We start from the raw sequence: 18,032 nt of genomic DNA, 5'->3' as shown, positions 1-18,032 counted from the left end.
CAGCTGCCCTTTCCTGGGGGAAAAATGAGGGTGCGGTCTAGTAACTGCCTCACAGACATTGAGGACTCCACAGGTTGTACTCCTCTATGCCAGTTATTTCAGTTGACTTAAATGAGTCTTGCTGGTGGAGCCTCCTCGGGTGGAGATGTTTTAGAATTTTGCTGCCCAAAATGCGGATCAAGAGCCAGCAACATCAGATCACCCAGAAGCTCATTAGACATGCAGAATCTCAGGCTTTAACCCAGAACTTCTGATTCGGAATCCGCATTTTAACAAGATCTCAGGTGACTCTAAAGACATTAAAGATTGGGAAGCACTGCCCTCGGGAACTGTTTTCCCCTCAACTTACCTAATCCTAAGAATCAGCTGGGTTGCTGGTTTCTGTGTGTCCTCAAGTCTTAGGTGCCACTGACTAGAAGATCACCCTGCTTTCTGAGATGTTAAAATAGTGTACAAGTTTTTAAAGGGTATGTTAGAATCAAACTCCAGAGCCAGAGAAAATATTTTAAGCTAATACAGGTAGTTATTACGCCTGTGAAGTTTGAAAAACCCTGCCCTGAAACAGTTCTCAACTTTTAGTGTACAGTAGCATTTACCTGGAGTGCTTTTTAAAAAATACTGATTAAATTGGTCTGGAGTGCAGTCCAGGCACAAGAATTTAAAAACATCCCCAGCTGATTCTAGCGTACAGCCAAGGTGGAGAACTGAGCTCGAAGGATGTAATTTGCTCTTTCATTTGAGAGCTGGACTTGTGCAGCAGTGGCCAGTTGGGACTGGGATGGTCAGGAGTAGAATCTAGGTCTCCCCGCCTATCAGGTACCCTGAGCCATAGCTAATTATCTTCCTCCTTCACACCACCTTTCAGCGACTGTACGGGCTGATGGAGAAATAGGCAGCTGCTGAGGGGCTTTCCGTGGTAGCCATGTTTTCCCATCAAATTGGCAAGTGCTTATCGACCTAAGGGAAAACAGGAGAGTCTCTTTGAAATTGTGACTATCTTGGAATCTTCATTATAAGGTTTCAGTAATTATACCCCACTGCCAGGCGTGCTGTAGCCTACCCACAGTAACTCAGTACTCACAGTAACTCACACTGAGGCCAGAGCTATGCTGAAGGCTACACTGTTCAAGGGGCTGCCTGGAACTATTAATAATTATTATGTTATAGTTATTATAATAACTACTGAACAATGTAAGTGGCTCGTAACAGTTAATTCTCACAATAACTGCTCTCGTCCCCAATTTACAGACTAGATTAACAGAGACTTGAGAGTTAAGTAACTCATTTAAAGTTGGCCGGGCACAGTGGCTCATGCCTGTAATCCCAGCACTTTGGGAGGCTGGGGTGGGCGGATCACCTGAGGTCAGGAGTTCCTAGCCAACACGGTGAAACCCTGTATCTACTAAAACTACAAAAATTAGGCCAGGAGTGGTGGCTCATGCCTGTAATCCCAACACTTTGGGAGGCCGAAACGGGCAGATCATCTGAGGTCAGGAGTTTGAGACAGCCTAGTCAACATGGTGAAACCCTATCTCTACTTTAAAAAAAAAATACAAAAATTAGCCGGGCATGGTGGCAGGCACCTGTAATCCCAGCTACTTGGGAGGGTGAGGCAGGAGAATCACTTGAACCCAGGAGGCACTGCACTCCAGCATGGATGACAGAACAAGATTCTGTCTCAAAAAAAAACAAACAAAACAAAACCCAGCATGGTGGCATACATCCAGCTGCTTGGGAGATAGAGGCACGAGAATCGCTTGAACCCGGGAGGCGGAGGTTGCAGTGAGCCGAGATTGCACCACTGCACTCCAGCCTGGGCGACAGAGTGAGACTCTGTTTCAAAAACAAAAAAACGAAGTTATATGTCCTAGTGAACAGACAAACCAGTGATCCTTCTTTCTATTACTCCCACATAAGTAGCCAGAGAGAGAAAGCATGGGCAAATGCATGAACTCGATAACAGCAGCCCTTGTTAAAGGAACCACTAACTTGTTTCACACACAGGGAAAGTGGGCTCGTTCCTTTTTCTACTGCTACCTCTGCAAACTTCTGTGCTGCTTCTGCTTTGTTCCCTAACCTACTGGGTGGAAGTTCCCCATTCTCACTGGAAAGCTGAGAGAGGGAACTGCTAGCCCTCGCCTGGCCTGAGAACACAGATCCATTACTGTGCATACATCATCCTGATGCCCGTGACCTCCTGCCTCTGCCTCTGTTGTCAACTCTGTGCCTTTGTTGTAGCTGTTCCACTTTATGATCACATTTAGGGACAGTTTCCTGATGAAGTAAGTAAGGTATGTAGTGCTATTTCCATTTTTGAGGTGAGTGAACTGAAGTACAGAAAAGTGATCCTCACATTAATAAGCAAGGTAGTATCAGAAGCCAAGCCAGAGCTCAGTTGTTTTGATTCACAGCCCTTTATAACCATATCATCTTGGATGAAAAGTAAATCACTGTTTCTCAGTGATTTGGGCATGTTTCCTGAGTTAAGGGATCTGTCTGACATCCGTGGTAAGCTTTGTCTTAAGTGAACTGTGGGTAAAGACTTGTCCCAGATGGAGTGGGAGGATATGAAGGATGAGAACTACCTTCAGGACCTTCCAGTCCATAGGCAGAGGTGGGGGAAATTCACAGAGAAACAAATTAGTGAAAGGGATACTGCAGTAGTGCTGGGAAATTCAGAGCTGTTTAAGACCTAGCATTCACCCCTGGTAGGAAAGGCAAACACACAGCTGACTGTCTGACAAGTTCTATGGCAGAAGAAAGAAAAGGGTGATTGTGAAATGAACAGACTTTCCACAGAGAAGCAGAACAACAGTGGAAATGGGAGATTAGTGTTTTGGGGAAAGGAAAGAGCATGAGAAAACAGGTAGAGGTACAAGGTACAAGGTGTGCCCAGAGAAGACCTGGACTTTGATGTGACTGGACTGGAGTGAAAGGTGCATGGAGTGGAGGGCTGGGAGGTGAAGATAAGGACAAGGAAGGGAAATTGGAGCCAGCCAGTGAAGCGCCTTCAATGGCAAGGGGTTTGGCTAAAATCCACTGGGGTCTTATAAACAAGTACAGATGGAAACAGCTGCATGGTGCTATAAACACAATGCTGGGTGACTGAGGTGGGGGGTAGAGGGAGCTGGCTGCTAGGAGAAGCTAAGAAAGCAGAGCTGAACAGCTTGTTTCTAGAAGGGCCTAGGCATAAGGTATGGTTTGGGAAATTGTCCTGGCCAAGGACCTTTTTGGAGATGCAGATATTCTCTCCCAAGTTTAGTATCTGTGAAGATTGTTCTGGCCTAGCCAGGGAGGCTGACATCACAGTGAGCTGAAGTCCAGAAGTAAAGAAAAGCAGTTCTTCAGAGAAACAGGAGTGCACCATCGTTAGGGAGCTGGGATTCCAGGAGGGTCAGTTAAGGAGCCATGTGGGGAACAGGCTAGGAGGGGAGGAAGCTGTGTTTGGAGCTAGGGAAGATCCCAGAGGCTCAAAAGCAATGTTAAGGCCTCAGTGTGAAAAAAGCCCAGGCCATAGGATGACTCAGGCCTTTATTTCCCAAGCTCTATTCTGCATAGACAATGAAACCTCACTGTGATTCTTGCTGGTATTGAGTGGGTGGAGGGACTGATGCTTAACTGTAATCAGGGCCGACTTCCTAGCAGCGACAATACACCAGATGACCTGGAAATAGGGGAGGGTTGTAGAGTGAGGGGTGTGTTGCAGATCGGACTAGGGGACTAGCATAAAGGGATTAATGAACTGGTTTGCCTGGGCTGGGTGGAGGGCAAGGATTGCCACCTATTGGCTGCTGAGGTAGGTAGGTCTGCATTAAGCAGGAGGCTCAAGAGGCCTGGCCCAATGCAAGATACTATCTTTAAAACTATGTCAACATTTGCATCTTATCAGAAGATACATGACATTCTATGTAGTTACATGGTGCTTGATTTTTGAGATTCATTTTATTCATTCTTGAGAGTCCATCAGCCTCAAAATCCCTAAGAGCCCCAAGACCAATTCAGTGGGCCACAAATGTAAACAGAATAGTTTAAGTCTGGGGTTAAGACCCAGGGAAGTCTGGGTTGGGGGGACTGTGGAGTCAATTATGGATTTTTACCAATTTTTATTGATTTCTAGTCCCTTGATTATAAAAGTTATGGGTATGTATTATAATTTTCAAAATGCAAATAAATAAAATATACCCCATAATTCCACCACTACAGATAATCATTGGTAAACTTGTTGGTGTGTTTTTCTACCCATGTATATCACATAAGTAGGACCATTCTGTATATAGTGTTTTGCATCCATTCTTTTACCTAACTTTATATTGTAAACATTTCCACATCATTAAACATTTCTCCAAGAACAATTTTTAATGGCTGTATTTCATGGTATGAATCTTCCATAAACATTCCCCTACTGTTGGGCCTTTAAAGTGTCTAACTTTCCTACGCAATACACATTGTGGTGCTGAGCAACTTTTTGCATACATATTTTTCTGGCAGCTTTTTTTAGAAAAACTCCAGAAAATTGATTACTGGGTCAAATAATAAGAACCTTTTTGAAACTTTTGATTATATATTACCAGATGGCTTTCAGAGAGATTATATCAGTGTTCAAGGCCACCAGTAATGTGTGTGCACACGTACGTGTGTGTGTGTCTCCCATCTCACTAACTATACCCTTGCCACCTGCATTAGTGTTTGTTTTTTTGTTTTTTAGTCTTTGCTATTTTGATAGGTAAACCTGGTTATCTCTGTTCTCTTTTTAGTTCTATGGATTCTGTGTGAGGTGAAGAGGCCAAGTTTTTTTAAGTTTGTTCAGGGAACAGTAGACAGGGATCAATGGAAGTGGCACCAGATGCAGGTGGAGCACAGGGTTCAAAGTCCAGAATCCAGCGTGGGGAGAGAAGAGGCAGGCAGAGTTTGGGAAGGAACTCTGCTGTGGGGGTGGTGAGAACTGGGAGGAGCCAGACAAACAGCATTAGAACAACTGGGTTTGGGGGGCAAAGGCCTCCCACAAGAGGGAAAATAGGGAAGAGATTAATTCCTGCTAATGCATTTAATTATATTCAGTGAAGTCTTAGGGACTTCCCTCCACAAGTTCCCTTTAGGTCGGATTTTCTACCCCTTGGCAGTGGGGATGCTTGTTGGATAGGATGTCTGCAGACCCCAGAACGGCTGTAAGTGAATCAACCTGTGAGTGTCAATAGAGAACCAAGGCCAAGGCTAAAGCAATGGTAATAATAAAAAAGTGCTAACTACAGGCCAGGCACAGTTCTAAGCAGTTAACTTATATTAACTCATTCATCTTAACCACCATATAAAGCAGGTACTCTTACACTCATTTTACGGAAGAAACAGAAGCACAGAGAAGTTAGGTAACTTGCCCAGTATCAGTCAGGAAGTAGGTGAAATCTGGATTTGAACGCAGACATTCCGGCTAGAGTTAAAGCTCTTAACCACCAAATACAGAAATGTGGGAAGGGGAGCCAGAATTGCAGGGCACAGCCTCCTACCTATGCCGGCCGGAAGAAAACAGACGATCAGGTGAGATTGCAGGGGCAGGACTTCTGCTTAAAATGAATCCTGGGACGATAACAACAGCTACCTTTCACTGGGCCCTGACTTCGTGCCAGGCACTATGTAAAGGGACTTTACGTTTAATCTTCACAGTAACCCCTTTGAGTGAGGTACTGTCATTACCCCATCTTACGGATGAGGAAGCTGACGCACGAAACTGGCCCAAGATCAAGGGTCAGCTCAGGCCAGCCCTACCACGGTGTGGCGGCTGCCCACGTGGCGCCCAGGAAGAGAAAAAAATGGCGAGGCGGGGTCGGCAGGCGGAGGCGGGGCCAGGCGGGGGCGGGGCCAAGGGCCGCAGAGCCTGGCGCGGAGCCGGCGAGATTTTCGTGGGATCGCACCTGTTGCGTGACTCCACCACAGTCCGGCCGCGGGAGTCCGACCCTGAATGCCCAGGGAGTGTTGCGAGAAACCTGGACGAGTTCCGGGTCCCGCTCCCTTGGGAGCACGTGGCCTACCCGTCTCTTGATTGCGATTGCGGGGTTGGGTGGTCGCGACACCGGGGTCGCCTTGAGGCCAGTCTGGCTGCCGAGATCTGCGGGAGTCCACCTCCGGCCAGCTGGCAATTTTGAAAGACTGCCTTACTTTCCCCATCTCAGTGCCAGGGCAGGGGCCCTTGGAGTGACTTGGCCGGAGTCTGGGGCCCGACCACCCTGCCCTCTCTCAGGACCCGGGCTTTCTGCTGTGCAGACCCTCGTGGGCAGCCTCCCCTCGGAACTCGGACACCATGGCTTCAGGTGAGTGTGTGTACGTGTGTTGGAGGGAGGGTCTCTGGGACAGAGAAGTGCTGTGGCCAGGGTGACAAGAGGGTGGGAGTCACAGCACAGCAGCAGGACGTAGGGAAGGCGGTCAGCTCTTCCTACGAGGGCCTGGGGAGCAGAGCCAGAGTGTGCAGAGCCAGAGGAAAAATCCGAAGAGGCTAGGGTCTCTGTCCCAGACCCCCAGACAAGGGGGTCTCCTGGCCTTCCTGCCTTCCTAGGAGGTAGCTATTTGGCGACGGTGGAATTTTCCCAAGACAGGCCCCTCCCTCCTGGGCTGGGATTCTCGGTTCTTCCCCCTCCTCCCAGAGCTGAGCTACCCCCGGAGCTGAGGGTCAGATGTGGAAGGAAAGTGGGTGCTGGGTTTTCACGGAGTATGCCAGCCCTGCCCCGGGAGGACTGTGTTTGAGCTTGGACTCACTCGCTGCTGAATTCCTATTTGTTATTCTTTTTTCTTCCAGACTAGCTGGAAGGACCAGCTAGCCTGGACTTTGGCTTCTTTGCCCTGGAGCCCTGGCATAATGGGGTGAGGGCTCTTGGTGGGTTAGTGGAGAGCTGGGGGCTGGCCCTTCCCCATCTTCTTTTCTACCCACTCCCTCCCCCGCCCCCCGCCAAGCCCAGCCACCATCAGTCACGTCACTCCTGGGACTGAGGAGGGAGGGGAGGGATAGGGGGCAGAGATGGAGGCCCCACTCCCCGAGGTTGCCTAGACAACATGAGAAATCGTGGCCGGGGCCTCTTCCGCCTGCGGAGCCGCTGCTTCCTGCATCAGTCACTCCCGCTGGGGGCGGGGCGGAGGAAGGGGTTGGATGTGGCAGAGCCAGGCCCCAGCCGGTGCCGCTCAGACTCCCCCGCTGTCGCCGCCGTGGTCCCAGCCATGGCATCCTATCCATCTGGCTCTGGCAAGCCCAAGGCCAAATATCCCTTTAAGAAGCGGGCCAGCCTGCAGGCCTCCACTGCAGCTCCAGGTGAGTGTGTGCTTCCTGGCCTCAGGATAGATGCTGGGCTCTGTCTTGCCACCTCTCGCCCAAGCTGCTGGTCCCCTCAGAGGAGGCCACCTCCTCTGGCATCCTCTCTGTGGTGGTGCCTCTTAACCTCAGTCCCAGGGACAGCCGGCTTGGAAGGTGGGGTGAGGGGTGGCCGGGGGTGGGGGTGGATCTGAGATATCTGTGCCAGGGATGCTGTCCTCTGTCACAAGGAGTGGGCATGGTGTGGGTGCAGCAAGAGGTGTGTGTGCACACGTGTCAGCGTGTGCATGTGCTAAGACTGCATGTGGAGCATGTGTGAATGGAGTGGGGTGTGTGGGACTGTTTTGTGGACTGGCCACTCTGACTGGTGCCTGTGCCTTTACCAGGCAGGCTCAGGCTGTTCTGTGACTAGTTCCACTTTTTAGGACCCCACATCTAGATCCCCCTCACTGGGGGTCTGACATCTGGGCACAACCATTGTTGGCTGGCATCCCACAACTGGGGGCTTGACTGTATCTATCGTTTGCTATTTGCTCGTTCCTTGTCTATGTCATGAGCCTCCTTAGGAGTATGGGGCGTCCTTGGTCAGGTCTGTGCAGGCTTCAGACTGGGGCTGCTGCCCGCACTGCGTGTGATCCTGCACCCTTTGGTTCGTCTCTCACTCTAGTAAGCATCTCTGCATCATTTGGAGCAGGCAGCGAGGTGCAGCAGCGCCTGTCTCAGTGAGGGCTTGGCTGCCTGGCTCTGTGCTTGCAGAGGGCTGTCTGCCTGCTGTCTGCTCCCAGGCCTTGTGGCTAAGGAAAGACCCACCCTGACTTTGATGACCAGATCATGCTGACTGCCCCCCACCCTTGCAGCTGTCTGTAGCCATAGTCCTACTATCAACCTCCTATATTTTCTTGTTTCATTGAAGATGCCTAGTGCTAGGTCTGTACTGCCCTGAGGGTGTTCTCTGTGCCCAGGTCTGTGCCATCCAGAAAGGGTGTCCCCTGGGTGGGGCCCTCCCTGGCCCTGTTTGGTTCAGCAATAGGGCAACTGATATGGATCTAGCCCAGAACTGGATACCCTTCAGTGGTCAGATGGTAAGAGCATCTGACACTTGTGGGGTCAAAGCCGTGGACACCCCTGTGCCTACTGAGGCAGTCCTGGCAGTGTGTGAGGGGCTCCTGGTTGAGAGGGGAGATGGGGTGCTCAGAATCTCAGAGTTGGTGGGAGTGGCTCTGGAGCGGCCCACTCTGGCTTTTGCTTGACTTCTCTGTAAGTGTGGGTGTATGTGTGTGGTGCTGGCACCTAGAGAAAGGACCAGTAGGCAGCTGAGTCTTCTAGGCCTGGCCTCTGAGAATGTAGAGGTTACTGCCTGTGTGTCACCTTCAGTGAGCCTGTGGCAGCCCTGGAGAGTGGCCTGGCAGGCTGGGGGGATGGCGTTGGCTGTTGGAATCTGTCCTGCTCACCCCAGAACTGCTGTGGAGCCCCAGACCCCTGTGCTAGGAGAGGGGGTTGAGATTTGGGCCTTTGACTCAACTCCTGCTAACCCAATATGAACTAGCCATGGAGGTCTGTGGTCGGCCTCCCCTAGATGGAGTTAGAAGTGGTCTGGGGCCATATGTAGGGAGGAGGTGTGTAGAATCAGGGTTCTTGGGCAAGAAAAGGTCTTACACTCTGGGGGTGAGGCAGGGTCCCCTCTTTTCTTCCTCTTTCTACTTTGTCCTTTTCCAAGAAAGAGATAGTCACCCCATCTCCACCCCTGCCAAGTTCACTTCACTGCCCTTTACTGGCCTATTGCCTTCACCCTGCACTGGGCCCAGAGAACCTCCCACTGTCCTCAGTGGGCAGGGCTACAAGTAGGATGTATTTTGAAGGTCCCAGGAGTTCATAATTGCAGGCCTCGCCTCAACACAGAGCCTGGTGTTTTGCAGAACACTTGCAGAGCCATTATCTCTGTGAGCCTTATGGCAGTTGTGGCTAGGCAGGGAAGGGAGCACTTACCGCCCCACTTGTAGATGAGGACCCAAAGCCTTCCATGGTAGGTAGAGACGTGCCTGGAAGCAGGAACAGAATCAGACCCATGTCCTCCAAATTCTAGCTCCCTTTCTCCCAAACTTATTCTGGACAGTTTGTCCCGTCCCTGATGATAGGCTTGGATCAGGGATTGCAAGTCTAGGGGCCTGTGAACCAGTCCCCTGAGCAGCTGGGCAGCGGGGAAGCCTCAGTGACTGGCCCCTACCTAGACTGGGCCAGTTCCTCAGCTGCCAGTTAGCTTCTTCCCCAGCAAAGGCCCTGTCTCTCCTAAGGGACCCCATAGTCAGGGCCCAGAGGACAGTGGTGAGTACCAAGGCCACTGCCAGGGGAGGCTGACCTGGGGCTGTGGGTGTGGAGATGAGGAGAGCTGTTCCCTTCCTTTTTCTCCCCTCTTACTCTTTGGCCAGCCAGGCCCTGTCCACTGACTGTCCCCTAGGGCAGTGGATTTTAAGGAGGCTTGGCTCCTCCCTGCCGGCCTGCCCTGCCCAAATCAGCCTACCCTGCTACTCCCCCTTAGGAGCCTCACATCTGGCTGGGTCCTCCCTGGCACTGTAGAGGCCCTCTTCAGTTCTGGAGCTCATCTTATCTCCCAACTCTGATGCTCCTTTTCTTGGTTTCTGGGCTCCCTTGAACTCCCCTAGCTCTGTGCTCACGGCCATCTCAGGGTCTCCCCTGCTTGCAGCTGCACTTGGTACAGCCTGTGCCAGCCCCTGAGGGACTGGCTGCAGCTTCACTGGCAAACAGGCGGGCAAGGGGCACAGGGCTGCTGGCTGGAGCTGCCTGCCCTCTGCAGGTAGGGTTCAGGCAGGGCCCAGGGTGTGCAGGGGACGGGGTCTTGGATCTGGGGAAGGCCCCTCCCTCTTCCCTTCGTCCAGCTTTGGGACCAGTCCTGGAGTATTGGGAAATGGGTGCAGAGACTTTAAGGCCGGCTACCCAGGCAGATCCTGTAATCCTTCCCTAAGCCAGGGTGGAGGGTGCTGGATGGGAGCACTCCTTACAGCCGGCTGAGAGAGGCAGTTTGGGTGTGGAAAGCTTCCCACTGAGGAGCTGGGGCTGCTGAGCCCAGGGAGGGTCCTTCGGGGTAGGCTGGAAGCCTTGGCAGCCCCCATAGATCGGCGGCTTTACGGCCCTCTGGTGCCATCCTCCGGGTGGCACAGATGAAAAGTCTAGTCTTGATGGAGAAAGACCCCTGGCTTCTGACACTCCATTCCCCAGGGCCCTCTGTGGTGCCCCCAGCCCAGATCCTGGAGCCTGAGTGACATAGACTGTTTGTGGCAGCTCCTTTTAGAGGGACAGGCCAGGCTACATTTTGGCAGCCGTGGGGCCCTGGGGGAGAGGGCAGGCCTCCAGGGAGGAGGTAGGGTTCCCCTGCCAACCAGGCCTTCCACTTCCTCTCCTCTTCCCTTGAGGGCTGGTCCCCAGGTCAGAGCTGAGCAGCAGCTGTGGCTTTTCTTGTGCTGCACAGGTCCAGGATGTCAGGCGCAGGGCCCTGCCCCTTTGACTGGAGAATCTGCTAGTCCAGGGGCGGGTCTGATCCTGGGTTGCCTGCCCTGGGAGCTGCAAGCTGGGGGTCCCTGGTGTGGCCGCCTGGTCCTTACCAAGCGCCTGGTGTGTGTCTCTGCGGGTGTCTGTGCGTACGTGCGTGTGTGCGCACATGTACACGTGCACCTGCCTCTGGGAGGTAGTCATGTGGAGATACTCATGGCCTGAGGGAGCAGGCTCTAGTCTGGGATTCGGTTCTCATTTGTGGAGGTAATGAATCTACTTGTTCTAGGGGCAGACTCAGAATCCCCATCCCGAGCCTGAAATGGTGAGGGGTCCTTGTGTTAGAGGTGAGGGTGAGCCCTTTGGGAGCCACACACACAGGTCTACTCCTCAGCTACTGAGGAGAGACTGCCCCCTTTCCCCACCCTGGGCTCTCTCGGGAGCTGGCCTAGTCAGGGCAGGGGCCCAGGGCTATCAGGGGTGCCCCTCCACCCTTTGACCCTGGCATCACTGTCTCTGCAGAGGCTCGGGGTGGTCTGGGGGCCCCTCCGCTGCAGTCTGCCCGATCCCTGCCGGGCCCCGCCCCCTGCCTCAAGCACTTCCCGCTCGACCTGCGCACGTCTATGGATGGCAAATGCAAGGAGATCGCCGAGGTATCACCTGGCACCACCCGCACCCTCACCCTGTGTCTCCATGCCCTGCCTCTGCTCCCCACACCCCTCACCTCAGCTGTCCCCTCACCTCACGCTTGGCTCCTGATCCTCAGCCTCTCCCAGGTACCCCTGGTCCTGCTGCCCTCACCCCACCCTTAGACTGTGTAGGAGAGTGTCCGAGGGCGGAGGGCCAGCCATGCTGACCTTCCTTCCCTCCCCCCAGGAGCTGTTCACCCGCTCGCTGGCCGAGAGTGAGCTCCGTAGTGCCCCGTATGAGTTCCCCGAGGAGAGCCCCATTGAACAGCTGGAGGAGCGGCGGCAGCGGCTGGAGCGGCAGATCAGCCAGGATGTCAAGTGAGCCCAGCAGGCAGCTGCTTAGTCTCCCTCCATACCCGTCCAGACCCTTTCAGAGCCCTTCTCTGCCTCTTTCCCTCGCGCCCTCCCTTGGGGTGCTGCACAGGGAGCCTAGAGTGGGCTTTGGAGTCGGGCTGCTGGGTTCTGTTCTGTCTTCTAGCCGCTGGTGTGGCTGGGCAATGTTGCTTAACTTACGGGTCTGCTTTCTCATCTCTAAAGTGAGTGAGAACAGCACAAGGTTCTGCAGCTCTGCCTTTGAGGATCACATGTGACAACATGTGCACAGCACCTAGTGTGGTGCTGAGACCTGGGAGCAAGGGCCGTCCCTCGTGATCTGCCTGACCTCTCACCCCTTTTGCCTCTAGGCTGGAGCCGGACATCCTGCTTCGGGCCAAGCAAGATTTCCTGAAGACAGACAGTGACTCGGACCTACAGTGAGGAGGGCAGAGGGGCACAGGGGATGCGGAGCTGGAGTCTGCCCTTCTGCCAGCTCCAAACCCCTCCCTTGAATGCACCCCCTGCAGGCTCTACAAGGAACAGGGTGAGGGGCAGGGTGACCGGAGCCTGCGGGAGCGTGATGTGCTGGAACGGGAGTTTCAGCGGGTCACCATCTCCGGGGAGGAGAAGTGTGGGGTGAGTATGGGGTGCACGTGGGGCAGGGCCTTGAATCTCCATCACCTATGTCTTAGTGGGTTCCCCCAACCTGGAGACCTGGGGGTGGGGGCTGGAGAGGGTGTTTCTCTTTCCAGCAGCTGGAGGGGCAGAGGGGCTGGCTGGGAGCCACTTGATGTGCTGGACCAGGGTGATCTGAGTATTCCTGGGGGCCAGGGCCTGTGGGAGGTGGGGATAGTTTGGGGTCTGAGATAAAGCCTCAGGGAGGAGGTCTCTGAGTCCGAGACTGAGGATGGTGATTGCATGTCCTCATCTTCAGGTGCCATTCACAGACCTGCTGGATGCAGCCAAGAGTGTGGTGCGGGCACTCTTCATCCGGGAGAAGTACATGGCCCTGTCCCTGCAGAGCTTCTGCCCCACCACCCGCCGCTACCTGCAGCAGCTGGCTGAAAAGCCTCTGGAGACCCGGACCTATGAGCAGGGCCCCGACACCCCTGTGTCTGCTGGTGGGACCCCCCATCTCTGCCCCACCCCATGTGCCCTAACCTCCTGGGCTTCCTCAGCCTAGTGCCTGGGCACCTCTGCCCTGCCTGCCTCTCCCTACACCCAGCCTCATTCCAACCTCTTGGTGTGCAGGGGTGGAGGTTGGGCAGGAGCTGTCTGACCTACTGGGTCTTCAACATCTCTTGCCGTCTGTGGGGACTTTGGGTTGGGCAGTGGGTGGCTTGGAAGAGCCCTGCTCTGACTTTACCCTCCTCACCCCTGCAGATGCCCCGGTGCACCCCCCTGCACTGGAGCAGCACCCGTACGAGCACTGTGAGCCAAGCACCATGCCTGGGGACCTGGGCTTGGGTCTGCGCATGGTGCGGGGTGTGGTGCACGTCTACACCCGAAGGGAACCTGACGAGCAGTAAGAGGGGTGTGGTGCGTGTTGGGGGGATGCAACGTGGGAGGTTGCATTGGCTTGGGAGAGGCCACAGGGCTCAGCTTGCTCTCCTCACCCAAGCTCCCCTCCATGCCAGTTGCTCAGAGGTGGAGCTGCCATATCCTGACCTGCAGGAATTTGTGGCTGACGTCAATGTGCTGATGGCCCTGATTATCAATGGCCCCATGTGAGTCCCCTGCCATCCCAGACACTTAGCTTGCCTCCTAGCCCAGATTCTCCAGCCCCAGTTCTGCCCCAGACTCCCATCACCTGGTGATAGTCATCTTTCCTAGTTGCTGAGCCCTCGACTTGCCTGCAGTCTACTGGCCTCTTGGCAGCCTGCATCCTTACCCTCCCACCTGCTCCCTCTGATCTGCTACCCGAGCCCTCCCCAGGTGCCTCCCTTCAGGGCCTAAGTGTCTGCCTTGTTCTCCTCATGCCCAGAAAGTCATTCTGCTACCGCCGGCTGCAGTACCTGAGCTCCAAGTTCCAGATGCACGTGCTACTCAATGAGATGAAGGAACTGGCCGCCCAGAAGAAAGTGCCACACCGAGATTTCTACAACATCCGCAAGGTGGGCCCTGACCCCGTGACCCTCTCCGTGTCCCCATCCCACACCTCTGCCCAGCCTCCCATTCAAGGGCCAGGCCCCCCACAGAGCATCCAGTACAGAGGGTCCTTTCCCATCGCACTGCCCTGGGCCCCAGACCGTCCTGGCCTCTGGTGGATCAGCAGTGCCCTGTTCCACTCCAGGTGGACACCCACATCCATGCCTCGTCCTGCATGAACCAGAAGCATCTGCTGCGCTTCATCAAGCGGGCGATGAAACGGCACCTGGAGGAGATCGTGCACGTGGAGCAGGGCCGTGAACAGACGCTGCGGGAGGTCTTTGAGAGCATGAATCTCACAGCCTACGACCTGAGTGTGGACACGCTGGATGTGCATGCGGTCTGTGCCAGTGGTGTGGGCTGTGGGACTCAGTCAGTCAGGGGACCAGGAGTCAGGGGTGACCTGAGCCTTCCCATGTCCCCCAGGACAGGAACACTTTCCATCGCTTTGACAAGTTTAATGCCAAATACAACCCTATTGGGGAGTCCGTCCTCCGAGAGATCTTCATCAAGACGGACAACAGGGTATCTGGGAAGTACTTTGCTCACATCATTAAGGTAAGGAGGCCGCCTTCCCTGCCAAACCTCGAGCCTGAGGATCTGGGGGCTTTTGGGGGATGAGACTCAAGGAAGGTGGGCAGATGACCCCCTGAAGAGCTCTGACTCAGCTCACCTCATGTCTAGGAGGTGATGTCAGACCTGGAGGAGAGCAAATACCAGAATGCAGAGCTGCGGCTCTCCATTTACGGGCGCTCGAGGGATGAGTGGGACAAGCTGGCGCGCTGGGCCGTCATGCACCATGTGCACTCCCCCAACGTGCGCTGGCTGGTGCAGGTGCCCCGCCTCTTGTGAGTGTCCCTTGGAGTGGGAGGGGAACCTGTGAGGTCATGTTCAAGGGGTCAGGGCCTGCCTCCTGCCCTCCTAAGATGGCTGAGCCTCCCTTGTCCCTGCCAACCCCTCTGAGTGCAAAGAAGGGCTTCCTGGTCCCACCCATGGTCTGTCCAGCCTGGCCCACCTGGGTATCCTTGCTTTCCCAGTGTGGTTCAGATACGCCCCTATGCTCTTGGGCCGAGCTCTGACCCTTACTGGCCCGCTGGGTTTCCTCCCATTGGCCCTGACTTGCACATACCTGCATGTTATGTCTCGCCTGCAGTGATGTGTACCGTACCAAGGGCCAGCTGGCCAACTTCCAGGAGATGCTGGAGAACATCTTCCTGCCACTGTTCGAGGCCACTGTGCACCCTGCCAGCCACCCGGAGCTGCATCTGTTCTTGGAGCATGTGAGCAGGCAGCACAGGGCTGGGTATGGGGAGCACAGCCAGCTTCACGTCCAGCTGCAGCTCTGGGTCTGACCCCAGGGTTCTGTATTAGGTGGATGGTTTTGACAGTGTGGATGACGAGTCCAAGCCTGAGAACCATGTCTTCAACCTGGAGAGCCCCCTGCCTGAGGCGTGGGTGGAGGAGGACAACCCACCCTATGCCTACTACCTGTACTACACCTTTGCCAACATGGCCATGTTGAACCACCTGCGCAGGTGCCTGCACCACCCTGTGTCTGTTTGCTGTGCCGTCTCTTGCCCAACAAACTTCACTCTTGGCACCTTGGGCTGGGGCCACCAGACCTCTGACCCACCTGTTGCCTGGACTAGATGGGTTCTTTCTCTGCCCTTGGAGCTACATCTCTCACCCCTCACAGCCAGTAACCTACCCCTGTCCCCCTTATCCCAGGCCTGCATAGTTATCGGCTGGAGGACATATGCAGGCTGGGTTGGGAGGTCAGGGGCTCCAGTGAGCCCAGGTGATCCCAGGCTCAGGAGCTGACACTGTCTTCATGTCCCCCAGGCAGAGGGGCTTCCACACGTTTGTGCTGAGGCCACACTGTGGGGAGGCTGGACCCATCCACCACCTGGTGTCAGCCTTCATGCTGGCTGAGAACATTTCCCATGGGCTGCTTCTGCGCAAGGTCAGGATCTGCACGCCCAGCCTTCCCTCCCAATTGTTCACCTTCCTCTGAACCATTCGAGCCCCTTCAGTAACCAATCCTCCTCCCACCCAGCCCTCAGATTGGATTCTGCCTTCCCAATGTAACTACCCTTCCCCGCCCTAGCCTCCAGCCTGGGGCCCCAACTTGGATTTTGACTAATTCACCCTTTGCACATCAGGCCCAGCCTGGATTCTCCTCCCCTTTCCCTCTTCTGTGGCCTGGACCCCCAGAACCACTGTGCCCTGCCCAGCCCCGAGGCCACCTGACAGGCCCTCCCTCCCTGTTGCCTGCCCAGGCCCCCGTCCTGCAGTACCTGTACTACCTGGCCCAGATTGGCATCGCCATGTCCCCGCTCAGCAACAACAGCCTCTTCCTCAGCTACCACCGGAATCCGCTACCGGAGTACCTGTCCCGCGGCCTCATGGTCTCCCTGTCCACTGATGATCCCCTGCAGTTCCACTTCACCAAGGTCAGAGCCCAGCAGGCAGCCAGGCAGGCGGGCGGGTCCCAGGACGCTGGGGTCTTTCGGGTGGCGTGGGGGGGGGGGGGTCTCTCGGGTTGGTGCTGCCCCCTGGTGGTAGAGCATAGCAGGCCAATTGGCAAGTCCTATGGAGTTGGGGGGTTGGGCGGATGGGGGGCGGGGGTGGGTAGAGCGTGTGGGGAGGCGGGGGAAGGGAGGCAGGGGCAGCTAGCCAGGACGCACTCCTCTGAGGGAACCTGGCCCGTGCAGGAGCCGCTGATGGAGGAATACAGCATCGCCACCCAGGTGTGGAAGCTCAGCTCCTGCGATATGTGTGAGCTGGCCCGCAACAGCGTGCTCATGAGTGGCTTCTCGCACAAGGTACTACAGCGCCTGCCTGGACCTTGGCATGGCATCGCTCCTCCCCTCCTTTGCATTTGGGGTCCTGACCTGTCCCTGGGATGGCTTGGGGTGGGGCACGGCCCCTCAGCACTGGCTGCAGCCCTGCCCATTACCCCTGCTCCCTGCAGGTAAAGAGCCACTGGCTGGGACCCAACTATACCAAGGAAGGCCCTGAAGGGAATGACATCCGCCGGACCAACGTGCCAGACATCCGCGTGGGCTACCGCTACGAGACCCTGTGCCAGGAGCTGGCGCTCATCACGCAGGCAGTCCAGAGTGAGATGCTGGAGACCATTCCGGAGGAGGCGGGTATCACCATGAGCCCAGGGCCTCAGTGAGCCTGGTCCATGAAGTGCCCACCACATCGCAGCACTTTTACCACGTTTTGTCCTCAGACCCCTCCCATGCTGTGTGGTCTCTGCATGTCTCCGTTCTTGTCTGTCTGTGTCTTGCATGTCTCCGACCATGTCACTGTCCCTGAGCCGCCCAGTGAAAGCAAAGCCTGGGAATCTGCTCGTTGTTGTTTGGGCTCAGGTAGCACCTGACGGCCCAGGTATTGAGGGTCCCCCCTGCTGGTGGCCCTGTCCTGGGGTTCTCAGAAGCCTGACTGTCCTACGGGCTTCTCCAGTGTCCATAGGGGCTTGGGATGGTTGTGGGGGGCTGGCCCCTCTAGCCTTTCAGGTCCTTCCTGGACAAATCTAAGCCTTGGCCAGGGCTGGAGTTTAGGCCCCTGTCTTGTTCATGTAACCGAGGGGTAGGCGGGGGACCTGTACACCTCTGCTGTGGGCACGGGGCTGCTGAGGGTCTGTGGAACTCCAGCAGCTCCGCACTGGCTAGAGCTGGGCTGAGAGCTCAGTCACAGCCCTGGGCTTCCTGGCCTAAGTGGGTAGACGCAGGTGGCAGAGGTGCTGGACCACATCTCCGCCAAGTCACTGCCCAGCAGCCTTCTCCGTCCTGTCCCCAGCCCACGTGCTCCTTGGGTGTCAGCTTCCTGTGCCTCTGTGGGAGAGGGCAGCTGCCATGTGTTATGTCTGGGGCCACGGTCACTGCAAGGTCCTGGATCTGCCACTCAACCCTGGGAGTGGTGTTCCCAGTGTGGCTCCCAGAGCTTTGACCAGATCCTGATCCCAGCTGGCCCCTGTGTTGTGTTCTGGACCGAGGCCTTTGCTGTGAACTGCAGTGTTTCATACGACCCATCTTTCCTAGTGCATGAGAAATAAAGATTATTTAATTAATGAA

At 55.3% G+C, this 18,032-nt stretch overlaps 2 protein-coding genes across 13 annotated transcripts in view; one reads left to right on the top strand and one right to left on the bottom strand.

The window, feature by feature from the left end:
• The window catches only part of GNAT2 (G protein subunit alpha transducin 2), a 16,670-nt gene extending 10,872 nt beyond the window's left edge, over positions 1 to 5,798 (bottom strand). The window contains exon 1 of the mRNA XM_005542461.4: positions 5,502 to 5,798. The gene's annotated coding sequence lies outside the window, so the exon portion shown is untranslated. The remainder of the gene's footprint in view (positions 1 to 5,501) is intronic.
• On the top strand, positions 5,558 to 18,032 carry AMPD2 (adenosine monophosphate deaminase 2). 12 transcript variants are annotated; one of them, XM_073999626.1, is made up of 19 exons: positions 5,856 to 6,302; positions 6,785 to 7,291; positions 11,318 to 11,448; positions 11,672 to 11,802; positions 12,168 to 12,236; positions 12,327 to 12,435; positions 12,734 to 12,920; positions 13,183 to 13,324; positions 13,437 to 13,526; positions 13,784 to 13,913; positions 14,093 to 14,287; positions 14,374 to 14,505; positions 14,632 to 14,795; positions 15,101 to 15,227; positions 15,319 to 15,482; positions 15,790 to 15,910; positions 16,227 to 16,400; positions 16,662 to 16,772; positions 16,922 to 18,032. In XM_073999626.1, the coding sequence occupies exons 2-19, from the start codon at positions 7,039 to 7,041 to the stop codon at positions 17,129 to 17,131; spliced, it is 2,640 nt and encodes an 879-aa protein (XP_073855727.1). In that variant the 5' UTR covers positions 5,856 to 6,302; positions 6,785 to 7,038; the 3' UTR covers positions 17,132 to 18,032. The 12 variants fall into 12 exon arrangements, with proteins under 12 accessions (XP_045221703.2, XP_073855727.1, XP_073855766.1 ...); XM_073999665.1 differs by having other exon boundaries at positions 13,421 to 13,526; XM_005542458.4 differs by lacking the exon at positions 6,785 to 7,291.

The sequence above is a fragment of the Macaca fascicularis genome, chromosome 1 (assembly GCF_037993035.2).
Source record: "Macaca fascicularis isolate 582-1 chromosome 1, T2T-MFA8v1.1".
NCBI lineage: Eukaryota > Metazoa > Chordata > Mammalia > Primates > Cercopithecidae > Macaca > Macaca fascicularis.
This window is presented reverse-complemented; position numbering and strand designations above follow the sequence as displayed.